This window comes from Diadema antillarum, unplaced genomic scaffold (assembly GCF_040938485.1).
Source record: "Diadema antillarum isolate AM-2024a unplaced genomic scaffold, OU_Dant_1.0 scf00000172, whole genome shotgun sequence".
In the NCBI taxonomy this organism is placed as follows: domain Eukaryota; kingdom Metazoa; phylum Echinodermata; class Echinoidea; order Diadematoida; family Diadematidae; genus Diadema; species Diadema antillarum.
In genome coordinates, this window is record NW_027271061.1 from 1,224,755 (window position 1) to 1,247,253 (window position 22,499).

Here is a 22,499-nt window from a genome sequence, read left to right on the forward strand (position 1 = left end):
TTCCAGAAAAACTGCACTCCCATAGAGATAACACGTAAACTGGTCAAATTTGACAATGTTACTTTTAATCCCTTTTTACGAGGTGATGCCGTCATCCAATCAAAATAATGTTATTATATGACTGAAAGAGTATTAAATAAGCTACAACATATTGAAATTTGGACGAAAATTAACAAAAGAATAAGTGAGATACGCTTGAGTAAACTTGTAATTTGATGACGTCAATTTGAAAATTTACTTTTTTTACTTTATTAAGATATTTGATCTCTTTTAATCATTTTTCCAGCATCGCCAACCCATGAAATGACATGTACAACTCATCAGCTTTCAGAATATGTAAAGGAAATGGGGGGTCACCGTCCATCCTGACGAGTAAAATCGGATTTAAAATTGGCGATTTTTTGGCATAGTTGCACTGTATATCGCCATTGACGCGCGCGCGGAATTTCAACGTTGATTGGCCCGTATGACGTCATATTGAGTCGGATCGACTTGAAACTTGGTAGAAATATTCCTTGACATTTCAGACATTCGATCCGTGCGATAAAATGGGAAATTTCTATTGCATATGAGCTGTGTGCGCGTATATGCGCGCGCGCGTACGCGTCCGTCGATTTTTTTTGAAATGCTGTAAATGACCTGAAACGTGTGCAAAACAATTTTGAGGTTGATTAGAGCATGTTTAAATTTCAACGCGCGCGTACGCGCTCGTTTACTATGAACGTGACTAAATTTTATGAATTATATCAATAGACCTTGACTTGAACTATATGATATCTTAATTTCATTCAAAAATTCCGTTCCATTAATGAGATATTGATGTAAACGTGATTTCAGATAATGACGTCATAATGACGTCACGGTTAACTGATCACATTAATACACTAGATCTGTCGTCCTTAGGACATGATACATATATGGCATAAGTTTGAAAGTGATAGGTAGGGGACTTTTTGAGTTAACCGCTGCACAAGATTTGAGGAGAAAGAAATAAAGAAGAAGAAGAAGAAGAAGAAGAAAGAATCCGTACAGATACAATAGGTGATCCGAGAGGATACTCGGATCACCTAAAAAGTGGTGATGAACATGGCCAGTACAGAGCTGAAATATTTCCACTATTTGAGGCATTTCACAGACCTAGTTTTACCTTTGACCCCCTTGTGACCTGGAGACCTTGAAGTTCATTGGCTCTGTATTGGATCCCATTATGGGCTGACTGAGCTGATTGTCTGGGCTGAATAATGGTCCCCTGGCGAGCTTGCGAGGGGGCTATTTTGTCGCTCGTGGAAACTGAAATTTGATCTGCTAGTTGTGAAACTGACACACAAAAATAGGCTCAAGGAATGCTTCCGTATCAATGAGGAAGTAAAGGCGGTCCCCTGTAAGATATTCTGTGCAAGTGGTGTTTTTAAAAGTGCCGATTTTATATTGCTTTTATTTAGTCTGAATGACAAGTTGTTGACTGTGTTGTACAAGTGTTCATTGACAGCTTTTTGAACCTTCACCCCGAGAGTCACTCTTACCAGTAAACTTTGAGAAAAATTGTCCAAGTGAGTGGGTTCGTCTTATGCCGAGTGCATCAAGAAATTGCTCAGAATTGAGTTGATAGTCTAAATTGTGCTTCAGTGGACTGTATGCAATGAAATTTGCTGTGTATTCAAATTGTGTAAGGTCACTAAAAGGAATTTCAGAAAATATCCTAGAAATGATTAAAGGCAAAGTAGAGGTCAGCGTTACGCTATTTTTGACATTTTTGTGTGTGTGTGTGTCTAGTTCTATCATTCTCCATCACTTGGATGAGATAATTAGCACACGGCTGAGATGTAACGCCTTGGAGCCATGGCATGGGAGATTCAATCATTGGAGAGGTTTCGGCTAATCTATCCGCAGATCGTCTGACTACCCCCCCCCCCCCCCCCCCCCATGCCAGCCCATCTTCCCAAGTGATAATGAAAATTGATCAGCCCAATGGCGGCGACATCTGCGGCCAAAGTCGGTGGGGAGTGCTCTGAGCACTTCACACCTAGACGTCATCCAACCGGCAAACATCTTGTAATCGGCAGTTGGCCGGGTGCAGGTGACGCTGGTAGCCTGGCAAACGTGGTAAATTTTGACCCTACTTTAATACCCCCTCTCATTCCTCCGTCCCCATCCATTTACTAATTAGTTTACTGACATGTAGACGGAATAGGGCAAAGACATCATCTTTTGTTTTATAATATCAAATGTGGGATACGTAGAGTTGGGGTATTACAAGTCCTTGCATAATTTCCATGGGAACATTCTTTTTATGTTTGCTGGTAGAGTGATAATATTCTATGTTTGTCGTTTGACTAGAGAGGAATGCAAATATGATATGATTTAATTCAGGAATATGTGGTATTGTTGATATCAGACATCCTTTTTTTATTTTGCACAATTCTTTATCTTTTTGTGAGAGAGAGAAAAAAAAAAGTCTAGTTTTAGCAGTGACAAAATAGCTTGACTGTGGAAGTCCATTCTAATGCTTTATGATCCTTTAGTGCATCTGAGCAGAATTGGTTGAATGTGTGAAAACAAAAAAAACACCTCTTACCATATAGGCCTACATGTACATGTGAAGTGATTCGATGTAATTAGTGAACAAAAATTAGTATAGAGTAAAGTCTGTAGTCAAAAGATTCTTGATTTTATCCTAGCCAGGCCAGGCTTTTGACTCTATGGTATTCCCATGATTGAGAGTTGTTAACATTGTGCTAATAGCTCAAATTTAAAACTTGCTAATTTTTCCTACTATACAGTGTATACGGATGTACATGTACAAATGCATTACCAGAAAAGTCTGGCTTACGTAAGTTACCAGAATATTGCTGTCACCATTTAAAGAGAGCTATGAACAAATGTCACCATGCTATTCTAACAGGACGGTTTACAGACTGGTTTGCCCTATTAAATTCTACTATGCTGGTCACGCGAAGAAGCATTTAACATTTGCTTTTCTTTTTCTTTCTTTCTTTTTTTGCAACCCTGCCTTTTTCTTTTTTGATAGAGCTCCATTTTTGATAGGCAGCAAGTTTAGGACAATGCAGCCGAAACTTGTCAATCTGGAAACATTGACGCACTGTGCCTTTAAAAAGCCCTTGTCTGTAGACAATGTTGGCAAGAGCACAGGCAGGAAGAAATGTGATTTAGGCTACCATTATTACAGCAGCTGCTGGGTAGTTTTTCTGGCTGGAGTGTACAAATGTTGTAGACTCTGTGCATGTTTCTGTGTGTATGTTCATTCTTTGCCACTTAACAATGGCTGAATTTGGTGACACCTGTGATATTCTCTGGAGATGGCAACTTTTAACACTATGCAGTGGAAGCTGAAATTTATGTCTTGAAACTAAAGTTCTTTAAAGTTTAATAGGTAACTCAATGTACCATTGATAAAGGTTTTGCTCCCTTATAAAACATGGAGGGGAATTTAAAGTTGCCAAGTACAGGTGATATCACTGTAGTAAATTATCCTAGAACTTTATAGTGGGTTAAATACCGTTGACTTCTTCTGATGCAACGTAGTGCCTATGCAAGTACTACTGACAGTTAATACCTGCTTCTTTCTCTCTCTACCTCCACAATACTCCATAAAGAGATGAACTCTTTTAAAAGGCACAGTGTCTTTCAGCATATTGGATCATGATGGATGGTATTTTCATGTGACATTGACGACAAGATGATTACTGGCCCGGGTACTTCTAGTCAAGTTCACATACCGGGCTGTGCCCATACCATGTGGAAACCGCGAGTAGAGAGGGTGTCGGTGGCAGCCAGTGGCAGCCAGATGAACTGTGTCATTCAACTTGGAAGAGGACTCGGCATTCATCAGGGCCACTCGTGGGGCACCGGAGTGTTGTCAATTTTCCTCTCTTGGCTCCACGGTGTAGATTGATATTGGGCAGAATCGAAACCAGTGTCTGGAGGAAGGCATACTCAAAGTGTCGCAGCCGACTGCGGGAGACATTCATCATATACAATGTATGTCCTCTCTTTTTTGTTTCGTTGTTGGGTATAGTTATACATTTTTTTGGGAGGAGGGGGAGAGGGCTTGAGTGGTAAAGAACTTCAGTGTCTGTTGCTCAAGTGGGCTTGAATGTTGATAGGGGTGAACGTTTTGAAAGGTTTCCACTTCAGACTTTTCTCTGTGTGACGGTTGCCTTCGTGACCCCGCCCATCTCTCATTTGCTTGCTCTTTTTTCTACTGATGGATTTGATAGAGCATCAAAATAACCTGATCAATTATTACATTAGTGAATGTGAAATCAGTATTGCCAGTATTCATTTGCCTTAATTTCATGTAGGCCTTTCAATGTTGAATTAAGGGCAGGAGGATTTCCCTTCTATTGTGTAAAGCCTAACTCTCACCATGTTCGGTAAGCAAAATGTCCCATAAATCGAAAAAAAAAAATCCCTCAATTTATCAACAGATAAACTAGTTTATTGCCTAGAAACTAATATTCTCAGTTGATAAACAGGTGTTTTTCGGTTTATGGGACATATGGCTTGCCATAACCATGACTGCAGAGGTATCACTATGTCACAACTGGGGAAGGTCAATGCAATCCAAGATTACAGCAATGAATGTATAGTAACATTGATTTTCCCTTCAAGCAATGTTTCTTTTGTATGCCATTACCATTTGTCAAAGTCTGCCATGATCATATGATGAGGGGAAACAGTGTAGTTGGAAGCCAAGGTTCTGTTTGGTGAGAACACAAGAACTGAGATGGAGGAAAAAGAGATGGAGAAGGGATAGAGAGAAGGATAAAGGATTGATGGAGGAGAGAGAGTAGCTTGAGATGTCCGCTGTGAGTCAGATGAATTCATTTGGGTCGTCCAGCCTCGGGGGGTTCGCATGTGAAGCGTGCGTAAGATGTTAAAACTCGGTGCGATCCGGCGGAGAGAGCCATCGTGACAGGCACGATGACGCCTCGCAGATTCTCTATGGAAACACTCCAGGCAAGCCGGCTTGCAAGGCTTTGCCTGGCATGGCGACATCTTCTTGGGTGAGCTGATGATGTGCCTGGCACCTTCATGGCCCAATCATTTCAATCATTTCCTGCAGATATAATTTGTGATAGAAATATTTGTGTTCCTGAAATTTGTGAGGCTGACATCAAGACCTCTACAGTAGAAGAAAAACAAAAACAATATCAGCTATGGATTTGTACTTTGTTTGTTTTTTGTGTTTTGTCTTATTATTGGCTGCTGAAAACATTATGTATGCAATCTCACTCTACAGATTTGTTACGAGTCACCACGTGAAAAGAGGATAATGAGATAAAAAGATGCTATATGAACTTGAGAAAATAAGGCAAGAATTATGGAGCAATGAGATGAAATTACCATTTAGGGATTGACGAATAATCCAATTCTATGACTAAACTCTTTAATATTGAAAGCTGTTATCAACCAGTACAATTGTAATAAAAAGATATATAGGGCCTACATGCAAAAGCTGCTTCATAAAATACTGTGAAGTGAAAGATTATAACATGCCAGATGTCAGCATTTCTGAATATTTGAATTTAGGAGTGTGGCAGTAATTGAATAACGTGAAATATGAGAATATTTATCTGAAAAGACGCTAGCATTTTGTGTTTAACCATTCTTATCTTTTCAAAATTCAGGAAGTGAAGGTCATTTGAAGTGCTAGCGCTCGGTTTACATAAGGAGTAATTCTCAACAAGCTCTTTTCAGTCTTATCTTGATGGCAAAAGGGGCAGAGAAATTATCATTTTTTAAAACCATTTTAATGGATAAACTCTAGAAACAACTAAGGGCAATTTGATGAAATCTAATCAATTTTTCGGGATCATTTTTCATCATGAACTGGCTCTGCTTTCAGGCCTGTCCATTACCGCATGAAGGGTTGGGGAATAGCTCTTTCAGTCTCATGATTGCATGTGGACATATTCAGTGTTGATAGAATTTAAGACGGTGGTTCTCTGAGGGTTAATTGTCCTCCGTCTTATCATCATCATCCTACCCCTTATTTCCACCAAACCTCATCTGAAGAGTGCACTCTGGCATTGGGTGACATGTGTCAAATTCCAGCTCAGCTTCCCTCCGAGGATGTCACGGTTTAAAGCGTGCCTCAGATTTGGTCATCGTCGTTTCTCCGAGACGTAAAAAGCATCGTCGAGTGCGTTGCTCGTAGATCAGATCAGTCACTCTCTGCTGTGGAGTATCGGAGATCTTATATGCGGTGCCCGGTGAATCGACTATCACGATGCATTTGTTTTTACGCCATTTCAGCTGACATTTCATGACCATTCCTGTGCTTTGTAGACCATACCAGATGTCACTAATGCATGCTTGACCAAAGAGGGCTTATACTGCCTTTAAAACAATTTGCACAAGATTCATATCAGCACCACTGAATATGCAACGAAGAAAATGCTGGAAAAAGGAGAAGGGATTTTTTGGGGGTTCCTGTTGTGCGTGTTTGTTTCGTAGCCAAGTCTTGCGGTGGTATTCATTACATACAGTCAAAGGAGATGCTTTCTGCCCCACAGGCAACGAGGCAGGATGGAAACTTGCCCACAAGTGCCACCCTTGGCCTTCAGAGTTGTAATTGTCGGTGCTGATTACCTCTGATAATTGTTACCATAGGGGCCATTATAACTCCCTCTTTTTACTTTCACTAGTTTTAACATTCACATGCAAATTATTTCTGTCAAAATCAGGCCCTCTCCCCACCCCCTTTTGTCACCTCATGCATTGATGTGTGAGAGTATCATGTTTTATCCTGGATGACCTAACATGGTAGTCCTCCCGTTCCCCATGACAGTAACATTTGCTTTGAGATGTTCTGCTTAGTACCGCCTTTTCATCTCCAATAACTAATATGATTCAAATCGCGATCCATGCTCTACCAAAAGTATGACATTTCCAAAATACAATGTAGTTAATAGGCGTACACTTTTTCAGAATAGTCATGTTTATTTGCGATGCAAATTGTGTATAAAAAGGATGCGCAAAGTCTTTGCAATTTTTTGATATCCAATAAAGCAAGGCCCGTGGGGAACAGTTGGATCAAAGGCAGGCTGAACTCCAAGACTTGCGTATGCACAGTTTGGTCTCGCTTGAACTGGTGCGATTTGGGTTGTGATATTTCTTTGTGAACCATTGTGACTGGATTATGATTTTTGTATCATTTGTTTGTTTAGTTGTTTTTTGTTTTGTCTGCTTTCTTTTTTTGCGTGTGTAGGCCTACATAGTGAACCAGAATGCAAGGTGGGCAGCACTTTTTCAGTGTGTGTGTATGGGCGTTTAGCTTCACAATCATCAGAGGCCCATGCATATTATATTTCAGATTGATCCATCTTTTGAAGGCAAATTGTGAACTCCATGTGGTCCTAGTGATGTATCTCATCTTTACCTATTCATCCACCCCTCTCCCCACCCCCACCCCCTTCCTCCCCCTGTCCCCTGCCCTCTCTGAGGCTCCAGACGGACTGCAAAGCGCTGCTAAGGTGTTTGGAGGGTCTTCTAATCTGCCGCCAGCCGCACTGAGTTTTGCCACTGCAATGGCACAAGAGGAGCCTTCCGAAGTCGGCAAACATCTTTTGTCAGCTCCTAAGCTCCCTCTTTTTTTCTCTCTCTCTCTTTCCCTTTCTTTCTCTTTCCATAAACTGCCGCCACCCTGCTGAATATACCCCCCAACAAATTTGTGTGCAAAGTGCTGTTAACATGTGCGGCAACACTTTACTGGTGTGGATTTTAACTTGAGGCTTGTCAAGTACAATTGTGTGGATTTGCTAGTTCTGCTCCTTTCTCTTCCGCTCTCTCTCTCTCTCTTCTTATATTCTCGATCCTTTTATTTATTTTTTTTTAGTTTAGACATTGCATGAGGAGTTTGTTTTTGAAGCGTTTCAACTTGTAAAATGCTCCTGGCCTTTCACAGATAAGCTGTAAAGGTGGTCTGTTGTGCCTTCACACCACCACTGGTTAGCTATGACCTTGCCCTTGTCTGATGTAAGGTGTTTTTAATGTCGTAGCTCACCAAGGGTCCTTTGTTCATACATTCCTCGCAATATCGTCAAAGTGCCAATATTCTTTCATCTGCAATATCGGCACATCATTTGTACAATATAGGTGATGCAGTTTGTTTTGCCTTTTTTTCTTCCTTCATAGCTAGAAAAAAAGTAATAATATCAGTTGAAGAAAAACAAATATCAGATTACAGAACAAGTTCATATCATCCATCAAGACTGCCAGCATCTTCTTGTTACTAAGACAGGACACATTGATTTTATGTCATATAACTGCACATTATCATCTCTGGACCCAGGTAGATGGAATGCCCAGGTCTTCTTACTGGACCCTCGTATGTGATGTGCCTATTTGATGCTGTTTTTCGATCACTCGGGGTGAACCAAACTACCAAGTCTTCCTACATTGTAGCTGATTCTGTGCTGAGGCTCCATGAAAAACTCCCAAGATACATGTAATATCTCTTCATCTCTTGACAAAAGAATTCAAAGCATGAAAGGCTTCACTAATTTGGGTATTATCGTTGACCACTGAGAAGTATGAAAAACACACACACAGCCCCAAGTTTTCAGTTTTCTTTTGTTACATCAAAATTTCTTTATACGGTACTGTAACTGTGGGTATCATAACGGAAGTGCACTGTAGTTGCTTCATGTAGCTACAAATTACCGCCAGTGTAAGCAGTAGTTGTGTTCAAGGACACCCTACCCCTCCCCCAGTACCTGTCAACCGACAGCTAAATGGACCTCTTCAGTTTTTCGAGCTGTTCTTATTGACAAGTGCAGAGTGGGCGTTTGTAATATCATCCATTTAAGATGCAGGTGCAAGCAGCCTTGAGGGAACTCTCATACATATCCCTTCTTTTTTTTTTTCTTCTTTTTTTTTTCCCTTTTGCTGGAGTACGTACAACAGTGCATACAATATGCGCTTGCGCTCATCAACTTTGTTGTGTAATCTGCAACCTCGCTTCTTACCAGGAGATATACTGTGCATCATTTAAGTTTTCAGTGAAAATCTTCAGTGCTGATGTGGAACTGAACATCATAAGCCTCTTAGTTTTGTAATGCGATATAGCTTTACCAATATGTACTGTACGTATTAAAACAGTCTGTCATCGCGAGTCACATTATGGGCACTGTATAATGCATTGATAAGCTGTGTCACATTGAAATCTACATACGAATTTGATTTGTTTTGAGTATCAGTATCATAGTGAACCTGTTTCACTTTTATTTAAAGCAGCTCAGGAATATACATTCATACTTTCTAAAAACAATGTCAACCGACTGAGTGACAGCCATCAAGTTCTTGTAAATTTGCTGTAAGAAAGGGCAAAAATTGTTCACATTTTCTCAAGTAAACTGCCTCACGTTGTGGGGTGATGTAGCTACAATTGTATTAGTGCCTATTTATAAATTTCTTTAATGCTGCTCAAAGATGTATGTATAGTAGAAACAGGTGCCAGGCTAACACACTTGTTATATGTATAATACATACAACCGTACATAGTACAATTAAATTGATGAGAATCAATTAGTGTGGAATATTCCCCAACTTCACATTGCATTCAAATTATTGGGATCAAGGCTGCATTGAAACAGAGTGGTGTCCTGGGATCAGGCATGGTATAGGAGCTAAAGTTTCTATACAGTCTTAACGAGTAAATGACTGTTAAAAATGCTACCGTGAAAGTGCAAAAGGAAATCACTATTAAGATGTTAATGAATAGTACAGCGTGAAACCGCGTTATCTGAAATGAGCTTGAAAGCCCGGAGAGCCGTCTCACATCTGGCGATGCGATATCAGTTCACCGTGTCTGGAATACTCATCGATGGGCAGGATTTCTCCTCATCCCCTGTGTTAGTTCTGTTTTTTTGCTGTAGTCGGCCCCGGTCAACAAACGCGCCACCGCCGTTTGAAACCGGACCTTAGTTTGATTAAAATGGGCTTGGAGGTCAGGTTAGACAGAGGGGGATGTGGTATTACTTTTTCTATGATATTTAATAGCCATCTCCTCTCGGAAGCACGCATATTGTATTGAGCGTCCGAGGAGCACATGTTGGTTGTCAGCTCTTTAACATGCTCTTAACTCTGGAGGAGAGGTGTGATTCGGATGACTTAGGAGGGATGGAGCTGGTCACCAAACATCTCGCTGTCACCTCCAACTGTACGTCGTCGACACTGTGGATATTTTTTTTTATGCGTGTGTGTGTGCATGTTTGTGCAAACATCAAATGGATTCAACTCGTTGTGTGATATCTGATAGCTGTCTTCCCCGTCAGATACTATGATGCGCATTCGTGCCACGGTCACTGGAGTGCTTGTTCTGTTGAGTGAACTTGTAGCAGCGTGTTGTCCCCTCGTAGAACGCTCTTCACAGCTAAGAGGGGGTTTTGTTACAGCGAGGGAGAGATAGAACTCCTCTGCAACTTTACCTCTATTTAACTCATATCTTTATCACATTGTTACTTCTCTCTACTCTTCTCTCTCTCTCTCTCACTTTAACTCACAAAATCAGCCCGAGAGTCTGATAGTAGAGGTTCCTCCAGAGTTCAGCAAAGGCGTTCCTTGACCTCAAATGTCTATTTTAGGAAAACGTGCGGTGCCACCGACCACGCACAGTCAGAGGCTTGGCAGAAACATTACATGATGTCTACTGTGTCTTCAGATGGCAGATGTTTGCTTTAAATAAAAAATTCAATGTTGAACTTCTGGCATGCACATTTACATAATGACCGAACTTCTGCCCTGCACTGTAAATGTTTGTCTTGTCAATAAGTCATGTTTTCAGTTTTTGCCCTTTTTTTTTTCCAGTGTACCGTCATCAAGTCAGTATATTAGCCGTCACATCTGTGACGACTCTATTTTTCCATGTGCTGACTAAACTGAACTGATTAATTACCATCCAGCATTATATTCGTGACTTCAATATGTGATTAGGGATTTATATTTGTGTTACTTACTTATTGAAATATGCTTACCTTAAAGGACAAGTTCACCTTCATAAACATAAGGATTGAGAGAATGTAGCAATATTAGTAGAACACATCATTGAAAGTTTGAGGAAAATTGGACAATCCGTTCAAAAGTTATGAATTTTTGAAGTTTTTGTGCAGTAACTGCTGGATGAGAAGACTACTGCAGTGTGTGAATAACTTAGATGTCACATGCGTACAACAATATAAGGAAAATATAAAGAGAATTTCACAAAATTTCATCTTATGAAAAAAGTTCACATTCCCCCGACTCGTTACCGACAAATGTTATGGGTAATATTATTCCCCCTGCCTTTAGAAAGAGTCAAGTCAAGTGCTCTTTTATTATGTGAAAAAAGTGAAAATATGTTGAATTTTCTTTATATTTTCTTTATACTGTTGTACGTATATGACTCACTAGCTGTAGTAGTCTCCTCATCCAGCGGTTCCAACACAAAAATTGTAAAAATTCATAACTTTTGCATCGATTGTCCAATTTTCCTCAAACTTTCACTGATGTGTTCTACTAACATTGTTGCATTCTCTCAATCCTTATGTTTATGAAGGTGAACTTGTCCTTTAATTTGAGAATTCTGTACCAAATTAGGGTGTTACTTATGAGTTGTGTACATATTTTACACAGCATATTGTTTTCACTTTGCAGCCATTTGTTGAGTGAAAGGAAATGTAGGATTTTTTTTTTCTCAGAAGTCAATGACTCACTCTTGTAACACCCTTTGCTTGTTTTCTAATCTCTCTGCAGACAACTTCCCTTCCGACACGATCCAATCTCGTCCTCTCCCGAGCACCCCGCCTCACGCCCAGACGCCCGACATCGGCGGGTGGAATTCCACGGAGGATGTCTGTGGCGGAGACGAACATGACCCTGACCTCTTCGTGGTGCTCTACGACTTCAATGGCAGCGGCGAAAACCAACTCAACGTCCGGAAAGGTGGGACCAGAAACCTGCCTTTTGAATTCTCTTTTTTTCTTTCTTTCTTTCTTTCTTTCTTTCTTTCTTTCTTTCTCTCTCTTTCTTTCTATCTTTCTATCTTTCTTTCTTTTCTTTCAATCCTCACAGCAATCATTAATTCAGGTGTTTAATGGTTTGCATCAAACTTTAGAGAATGTAGGAGTGAAACCAACTTCATACATTGATGTGGGTGTGTATGTTCAGAACAGGTTGGGGGTAATCATTGTAAAGTAAAAACTTGTTGCATGAGAAAAAGTTTAACTGTTATGTAATTTTTTGGTCTATGATTCAGGAACTACAAGCACCTTCTCCGTTATGGAGGGAAATATTCCAATAATATGTGTTGGTTCAGTGAATGCAGCAATAGTAGAACCTACAATCTGTGAAGTTTGAGGAAAATCAGACAATCCGTTCAAAAGTTATGAATTTTTATGAGTGTTTATGAATTAAGGTTTGGTGCAGCTATTGCTGGATAAGAAGGCTTGTGAAGTCATAGTTGCCAAATGATGTAGAGAAAATATGTAGAGAATTCTGTGTATTATACTGTAAAATGAGAAATTATCGCGTACATTTTGATTTTGCGAATTTCGCTAGATGCCAAGATTAGCAAAATAAAAAGTGCACATGAAAGTTCTTGTGTACACTCTATACATTTAACGCCTTTGGTAATTCACAAAAAATTTCATGCCACGAAAACGGCCACGGGCTCCAATTTCTGAAAATTTCATGCTACAAAAATTTCTTGCTTTACAGTATTTTCTTTTTATTTCTGGTGAGGTGAAAGAGCACTTGACTTGCCTTCTTCTGAAGGCAGGGGTAATTATGTTTGAGTTGAGAGAATGCCTGCTTTTCTTTAAAGAAGAAAACAAAACAAAACAAATATGTGAAATTCTCTTTGTATGTTCTTTGTAGCATTCCACTAGCATAACATCACAAATTGTTGTAACCCAAATCTACTGATCTCTTCTAGTTTTGCATCCATGAAATATCCACATTACATATAGGGGGCCTACACTGAATATTTGGGGTTAATATCCCCTTTAAGATATCATGAAGCCATTGCACTTCAAGAGTAATTTCATGTTAACATCAACCCTTTTTATGCCAATGAATCAAATGTGCACAAATTTTACACACAAACGTATGGAGAAGAAACTAATGTGGTACTCAAGAGGGTTCAAAAATATTGCACTTGCAGAATGAAATTTGCAAATCAATGGCAGGCTTGGGATAATGATGTCATAACCTCATCTGATCATGTGACTATGAAACAGTGTAACTCCTTCATTTGAATGCTGCTACTACTATTTGAGCAATTCTGATGACATTTTGTGGCCTATTTCCTTGACGTTGCATGAAGGCCAAAAGTAGAACATTTTGGTACATGTTTTCTGGATAGGTTCTGTAAATACATGATCTTCTTTATTCCAGATTGGAAGTTGATATTATCAGTATTTTGTTTTCTTTCCACACACAAGTAGGTGTGTTTTAATGCTACTATGTACAACTGTTTATTGTACGTCACCATTTACGACCATGCTAAGACATAACAAGGAGTGCCAATATTCCTCAACAATGGAGGGGTAGATTATAATGCACTCTAGGTATTGTAGACATAGGACGTGGAGATGCAGACAAACTCTGATAGCAAACACAATTTTCACTGTTTTTCCCATTTTTTTTTTGTGTGTGAGACAAAGCCTCACAGCTTGAATATTTCAATAAATCAGACGTATGTGTCCCTCGGGATTTGAATGGCACTATAAACTGCAAATATTTAGTGCATTTTCAATGTAAACACGCCTGAGTCAACAGCTCAAATTGCAACACAAATACTGCAGGGACAGAAAAAAAGTCGAAATTCATTTCACGTTGCGACAAAAAAAAAAAAACCGCCTGTCCCCTCAGGAAAGTGCTTTGTTGATTTCATTTTCCACTGCACACAGAAACCGGCCAATTTCCTCCTCGGTGTTCACACCGCACTTTGTTGTCTGTGTGATTAAAATCACCAATACGTTGCCGACAATTCTCGGCACCATTTGAATAGGAAGGCTGTAGGGATGATTACTAACTGTGTACATGTATGTTCCTTGCATTGGAAAATTTATCACGTTTCTAGTGTATTGCATGAAAGTTGAGGAAGTTTTTAGACTGGTTATACATGCACATCGATGTCAAATGCTGTATCCATGGCAATTACTTTTGTGTTGTCTGTCATTTTCAAAGCATTTTACTGAAAAAAGTCTTACCTCCTAACAATTCTTTATTATGGGCCCAACAATGAGTTCAGAGAAATCAATGCAGAAGGCTCTATTTGGATCACAGAATTAAATCATTTATTATACAATGAATTCAATAGGTACCATACAGTAGATGCTGGAATTGCGAGCAAAAGTGAACTATTGAAATGATGGAGCAGAACATCAAGTTAATGATGAAGGGGGGGGGGGGGAATATATTAATTTGGTACCCTTCCATAAGAACTAAAACAGGCAACAGACACAAGTATATTTCTACCTTCATTTTTATGAAGAAGAGGATGCTGCTGTTTTGTCAAAAAGGAATTGTGTAAAGTAATAAAGCAATTGTTCAGGATGTAAAATGTAAGGCAGGCCACTGACAGGACGCCTGTTGACTCCAAACCAAATCCACAAGAATACCATTGCTGTTGTTTTTAAGTGGTTGTTATTCAAAGGTCAATTCATTGCAAATAAAAACAATAAATCTTCTCTGAAGTTACCACTCCTTAAAATGATTCTTTATCCTAGGGTTTAAATACTTATTTGATAGATTCATACTGCATGTGGACCAATAGAAGTGTTGATTATCTGAAGGTAATTTCTTCTGTTCACAAACCATAGATTTTGTGAAAGCATGTGCCCTCTGAAAGCCTGATTTAACAGCGTTCTAATGTTACCGGTATCCAGCTGAGTTTATTCATGAATTGATACTTTGGAAGAGCAGATACATACAATGTGTATGTGCGGTCATCTGAAGTCCCTCACCTCACCACTGACCATTGGACTACGTGGCCATGAAAGTTTGATCAACTTTTATGCAACACTAGCCTTGCATCGTAGTGTGAATGGAATACAAATGTGCATTTATTATCTGCCTCTGTATAAAACATACCATGCAAACCTTCCCTTGCATTTGAACTGGCCCTGAACAATGTAATGGTGAATTAGTATGATTCGGCAGAGGTACAGTGTATCATGCTGTGAAAAGATACCATCTTTCACACATTTGATTGAAGGGGGATGAACATGCTGATGATGATGGTGATGATCATGATGAGAGTGATGATGTTGTTGATGATGACAGCAGTTGTCATGGTGATAAGATGATGATGATGATGATGATGATGATGATGATGATGATGATGGTGGTGATGATGATGTTGATGGCAGTTGCTGTAGTATTGGTGGCAATGATGGTGACAGCAGGTTATGATGATGATGATGAGGAGGAGGAGGAGGAGGAGGAGAGTGGTTATGATGGTGAAACAATCATCACTCATGAATAATGAAGCTGATGCTCTACCCCACTCCATTGGCAGGTGACCAGGTGCGCATTCTTGGCTACAACATGGGAGGCGAGTGGTGCGAGGCTAAGAAGCTCAAGAACGGCAAGACGGGCTGGGTGCCGTCCACCTACGTCACGCCCTTCAACAGCCTGGAGAAGCACTCCTGGTACCACGGCCGCATCTCGCGCAACGCCGCCGAGTACCTCCTCAGCAGCGGCATCGACGGCAGCTTCCTGGTCCGCGACAGCGAGAGCAGCTCCGGCCAGCTCTCGATATCCCTCCGCTATGACGGCCGCGTCTACCACTACAGGATAAACAGTGGCGGCGATGGAAAGGTTTGTACCACCTAAGGTGACTAGTTCACCTACCAGGCTCTTCAAACATGCTCGTGCATGCAGTCTGCATTTCTACCCTTATCCAACAATTTCTGACATGTTGGAAATTTGGTTGAATCTGTTTGATGGGCACAAAATCAGTGAAAATTGTGGAACCACTTACCAATCTGAGAAAGAAATAGGAACTTTAATCTTGCAAACTATTTTGCCAATTTCAGAATCAGTTTATGCAGACTTTACAAATGAGAGAATATTTTTGAAATTTGGCAACGCAGACAAACAATTGTAAATGAACAACATAGGGCTGAAATGAAAGAGTTAATTTATTCTACTTTATGACGTACTTATCATTAAAAAGATGGTACATTTGTAATAATAAAATGATGATGTAAAGCACCAAAGCACAGAATATCTGGCACCTGGGACTGTTCTGGATTAATACCTCACTCACTTTATCCCTGTACCTCAGAAGAGGAAGCTATGAACATCAGCAGGACAACTTTCACAACACTTCACAACACAGTCACACTGTCTCCTACCAGCTCCTGCTTATTCACAATGTTCCCTACAGTGGATCTCTCATTGAACTAGAACTGAACTCTCATAAGTATGGGTCCATACATTGGTCCTTAGACTGGCAGTCGCCATTCGGGCTGTGTACAGTAATACTGCAACTCAAAACTTTGTTTCAACAATACTTTTGAGTGATTGTACTTTCGACCTCTTCAGCCCCATCATTACATACCCACTGTCTGATGTGGTCTGCAGTGTTTATGTTTCCGTTTCTTTCGGTCATCTCATAGAGAATAAAAGGGCCTTCATCTCCTGTATAGTGTAGGTGTATTTTGATATACACAACCAGATTGTGCTGTGGTTTATTACATGTGTTCTTTACAGTGCATACTGTAGCTTGTAGGATAATATTAATTTCATATGTCACACAATCTTCTATCCCATGAGGGAAAAAAAAAGAGAAGACAAGTATAAGGATTCCAGTTTCTAGGCAAAAGCCTGAATTTAAGTCCCTGGTAGTATCGAAGTTTAGACCCTTCTATTTTGAATAGACCCTTTTATTTTGTGTACAAAGTGCATGTAAGCAGTTCGATCCTCATTTTAGATGTATTTCAGGCCCTCATCTCTGAACATATAGCGTACGAGGTGTATGAAAACATAGAGAAGCAGATATGTCTGGTGGGTTGTACAACCTTCCATGACTGTATAAATTTATGAAAATGAAAATTGGGCTTGGGGAAGTATTTTATGTCACAAGTCTTGATATCGGGACAACACATTACTGCGTATGAGAACATGTGAGATCCCGCCCATGTGCACGTATTCAATTTTGTGTGTGTGTGTGTAGCCGTGTTCTCGAAAGGAGCAAAGGTGCTTTGCTCTTGTGATTCGACGTGATATGTACCAAAATTTCACCATCTCACCACAAACTCAGGAGTGTTATACTCAGTAAGGGATTTTCATTACAGTTCCCGGTACAGTCTGTATGTCAAAAGAAAAGTTGAAAGATATGACAGAGAAACATCCAGTTTCTTTGATTTTGTTAAGGAGAAGCGGATAGAGTATGACTCACAACAAGACACTGAAGATTTGGAGTGCCAGCAACACACAAAGATTTTTTTTTTCTTTCTGAAGTGTTACTACAATAAGTAAGTTTTTGTTGATATGCAGTGCCAAATCTAAAACTATCTCATTTGTCTTTCATTGCTCTTAAAGTATTTTATGCGTACAGTGAAAGCTACTCATGATAGTGCCTATGGCACAGTTCTCTTTGAAACGGAAGTCACACAGTTACACAGCAGTGGGAGGGGCCCCTGTTTGCATTGTATACTCATTAACAATGCATTCCCAGAGCCTGTCTTCATCATGTAGCTTCATCATTCCCCAATGAGTTCTAACTGAACAATGTTATTGGTCTGTCACTATCTCCAGTATTATCAAGCGTGCAAGGTGGCCCATTGTGTAGCCGGCATGTAAACAATTTTGTCGCACGTCTTTTGCGGGGATGTAGGGTTATTGAATGGCTTTTCACAGGAAAGTGAAATAGGGTTTTAAAGTCATTAGGCCATTATGCACAGATCCACAGCCTTTATAGTCCTTGGCCACTAGCAATTATCATGCATAAGAGGATTACCCTGCAGACAAGGAATCCTGTGAAACACTGCCGAGTCTGAGATTATCTCTAGCTCAGACGTATCCACGGGTCTATTTGTGGTTTTTCTATATCGAGCTCTGACCTACACCGGAAAATTTTGATCTCCTAGCAGCATGCATTCACCGACGCAAATGTCTATATGTGGTACATATTGATGTGAGATGCTATTGGTGGGCTTCAGGAATCAACTCTCACAGAAAGCATGGAAAGGGAGGGAGGAAAGGATTAGTCATATTCGACCCTTGAAAGCAGTCTGGAAACCATTCATATCAAAATGTGCATTTAGTGTTTAAACATTGATGGGGCTCAATACATAACTGAGGACGGGGTGTCGGCATGCAATGTCATAGTACAGTCAATTTGAGAGCACTCGGTATCAGAGCTGTTAAATGTTTCTGATTTTGCCAGGGAAGGTTCCTGAAAACTGTGCTATAAATCTCTGTATGTCCGAAAAAGACAACAGAGAAATCTCCATTTTTTGGAAATCATTTTTTGCCCATTAAGATGCAGATAACGCACAATTATTCCCATGATTGGTCCTTTAAATATCCCTGACTTTAATGGACAATGTGGGCAATTTATACAGGTGAAAAAGATCACTGGAGAGGCATGGCTAGACTGGTGCATGTGAAGACGAGCTCACACTCCAAGGGTGGTGGTCTACCGCCCATTACCCCTAGTGGAACAGGTGTGAATCGGGAGAATGTGTCATACCCTCTAAACCTGTTACATGTTGCAACGGAGGAGATCCCGTTCTAATCCTATAGTGAAGCTAGCGAATTTCTGCATGCAACGAGTTTAGTCAAGCAAAGCGCAAAGACAGTCAGAACAGACTTAATTATGCCTGTCATTCAGATGATGTGGAATAGAGCTATTTATAGTAAAATTAAGAGAAATTTATGGACAAAAAGATTTGGCCCGTGATAGCCCCATATGTTGTTAGAAGCCTAATAATAGGTGGTAGGTTGGCAGTGAGTAAGCAGTGTCAGAAAGATTATGCTGTTGTAAGTCATTGGTTTGAAAAAATGAACAATTTAAATCATGTAATGACACTGCCTAAGATTTGAAGTGAAGTTTCCAAGAACACCAAAATAAATTTTGCAGAGTTAAGATGAAAATCAGTGAAAGAAGCAAAGTTTTAGTTAGAACTCATCAAAAGAAAAAGAACGTCAGCAGTTGTTTTGTTTTTTATGTGTATGGGAAATGACTTTTAGAGGAAATGAGTTCTTGTCATAGTAAATTATCTTGCATTTTATTTTATTCTGTGATATTTCCACATAATTGAAAATTGTAACATGTTTTGATTTATTTATTAGTTGTATTCTATATTGTACTTGTAGTTAACTATTCCATACAGGCCCTTGACAATGTGCATTATAAAATTTACATTACAAGGCCCTTAGGAAAGTCCCTCTACGTTTTCCCCCGTCAGCAGTTCTGGGTGACGGCGGAGAGCCGCTTCAACACAATGGCGGAGCTGGTCCACCACCACTGCCGAGACGCAGACGGCCTGATCACCACCCTGCGCTACCCCGCCGCCAAGATGCACAAGCCCATCATCTACGGCGTCTCGCCCCTGCCGGACGAGTGGGAGATCGAGCGCACGGACATCTCAATGAAGAACAAGCTGGGCGGCGGCCAGTACGGGGAGGTCTACGAGGCCGTGTGGAAGAAGCACAACAAGATCGTAGCCGTCAAGACACTCAGGGTGAGAGGGAAAAAAGACGACCAAAGAGAAGCCGGCAGGGGAGACTGTGCTGATGAGTTGGAGAAAATATGAACAAGATTTAGTCTTTGTTTTATCTGGTTGTCATTCTTGGCTATGCACGTTTTGTCCGTGTGGCAAACTGACCAGTCCTAAAAAGCAATTGTCCATCCAGAGACTAGGAGTAGAGCCATTGAACTTCAAGGACAAGTTCACCTTTAATAATATAAGTGTGGACTGAGTGAATGCAGCACTATTGCTAGAACAAATTGGTAAAAGTTTGAGGAAATCAAACAATCCATTGAAAAGATTTGAATTAGTAAAGTTTCTGTCTAGCCATCACTGGATGAGAAGACTTCTGCAGTTTGTGATGTCACATGCTTAGAACATTATAAAGAAAATTCAACATATTTTCACTTTTCTAGCATAAAAAAAGAAATGCAGCTCTTGACTTGCCTCTTTCATGGGACAGGAAAAATGATATCACTCTTATCAACTTTTTCATTAACCCATAATCCTTTTCATTATAATATATAATTTTGTGGGATTTGCATATTTTAAGTTGCATATGAAATGAAAAGTTTTACATTCAGCTTTGCTGTTGAAAAGGAACACAGACAGTAAAAAGGTTAAATGAAACACTGCGATATATTCAATTAGTCATCATACCAAGCTCTCATGTAGCCCAATTCTGGGCTGTCCTCCCAGCTGATATACCTGCACTGCTTCTTCTGTTATTGCCCATTTTCTCTCAGCTAGCCGACCAGTGAATTGAATAAGAGTGAAAGTAAGGGAATACAAACAATGAATAGCATGTGTATCATAGTGAAGAGACCATTGAGAGATACAAGTGTAATGACAGTATGTGGTTGTAGCTTAATATGTTTATTATGCTCCTATTCCTTGTGTCCATGAATCCGCTTTGTTTTGTATAGATCACAGTGCAAATAGTATTCAATGACCTGTCCATCAGTGTCAGTATGGATGATATGTTGCGCATTACTTTGATTATTTTTGTATGTGTGCTTTGTTTGGCAGGAAGAGAACATGAGAGTAGATGAATTTCTGCGGGAAGCATCCGTCATGAAGAATATCAAGCATCCAAACTTGGTCCAGTTACTTGGTAAGTTCATTCCATAGGCAGAATGAAAGACACAAACGCACACAGTCACAGTCACACACTTACACACACAAGCAGTATACTACAAAAGCCTTGGAACAGTGTCAAAATTGACTTCTTATCTTTATTCGTCTTTTTAAAAAATGAAATAAAAAAAGCAAGATCACACACACACAGATTCTGGTAGATATTGTACAGGATGTACTGTACCATAGAGTGATTGCTCATTGATATTAGTATTCAGAGATGGGGTTTTCTTGAAGACAACTGGCCCTATGTTTGATTGGAGCATTAAGATTTCTGGTTGTCTATCAGTCTGTCACACCCAGATCTTGTCATTGGGATTTAAGAGAAACCATTCATCCCTGCTTACTGCACACAGCAGTCAAATAGCTTGTAGTTTTTATTTTCAGTGTGTGCCCCGCAGTAGGGCCTTCTGCCGGGCACACAACGTGATCTGATTATTCCACTTGTGAAATTTGAGCAGCATCAATGTAAAATGTAAACTTTGAAAAATTATTTTCCAGCCAGGAGAATAATGCGAGTGTTGTAAATCGGAAACACTATTCAGTGTATGAACTTACGAATTGAAAGAGGTGCGATCTTATCTGTCACTAGATAGTTTCTATTTTTGCAGTAAATTACATTGAAGCATGACAGTGTAAATTACAGACTGAAGAACCTCACACAATGCTTTGTGATTGTAGCTGTTCGCCCCTTTCCGATCCGTGCCACCAGTACGCGATGATTCATCAATGCTCTGGCAATCCATGGTACGCCCATCCAAGTGGATGCAGCCAATTGATGAGGGGGAAACAATCAGTTCGCAAAAAAGTCAGCAATTTTTCGCGCCCCTGTTCGGTGTGACTTTCAGAGACTGACGTATGAGAGCGTGTCTGTCGTGGTCACGATGACCTCGCTCTGCTCTGTCACTCCAACCGTTGTTCTTTGACGCAAATCGCAGCAAGTGCTTGATAGCATGAATCAATGAAACTCATTCTGTTCCCTAATAGTGCCTTTAACTGTTCAGGGTAACTCTTCAACTTCTCAGTGTAACTCTGTTACTTCTAATTTTAACTCTAACTTTTCAGAGTAACTCTTTAAGTTCTCAGTGTTTAACTCTATAACCTCTTAGAGTTTATACTCCTTAACTTTGCAGAGTAATTCTTTAACTTCTTTAAGTAAACTCTTTAACTTCTTTAAGTAACTCTGTAACTTCTCTCAGAGTAACTCTTTAACTTCAAGTCACTTTCAATTCAAGTCAAATTTTGTTTCCATTATCACTATTCATTCAGATGAAACAATTAAAACAAATTAATGTAATACAAAATAAAGAATATAATGCATTTGAAAACTTCTCAGAGCAGCTCTTTAACTTCTTGATGCAATTTGTAGTAACTGGGAAATTGCATTGTCCTTTTCATAAATGAGAAAGACACAAGAAAATGTTAATGTGTCTCATAGAGGTTACTGTCTAGTTATTCAAGGAGACTTATTTTACAACTGTACATCTAGATTTTTGAAGTCATCTCTCTTAGCAGCCCAAGGACATTAGCAGTGCACTGAGAATTGTCACTGTGGTTTGTGTAAAGGTGCATTTTGCTACCAAATGATGCAAAAGTCTTCCATCTTTATTCACAGTACATGGCTACACAGTGTACTTCAGTGTATTTACAAAC

General features: G+C 39.8%; 1 protein-coding gene across 1 annotated transcript in view; it reads left to right on the forward strand.

The window, feature by feature from the left end:
* The window catches only part of LOC139722810 (uncharacterized), a 122,933-nt gene that overhangs the window by 90,865 nt on the left and 9,569 nt on the right, over positions 1–22,499 (forward strand). The window contains exons 2-5 of the mRNA XM_071634100.1: positions 11,758–11,946; positions 15,527–15,828; positions 19,431–19,703; positions 20,739–20,823. Of these exons, the coding sequence (XP_071490201.1) occupies positions 11,758–11,946; positions 15,527–15,828; positions 19,431–19,703; positions 20,739–20,823 (849 nt within the window). The remainder of the gene's footprint in view (positions 1–11,757; positions 11,947–15,526; positions 15,829–19,430; positions 19,704–20,738; positions 20,824–22,499) is intronic.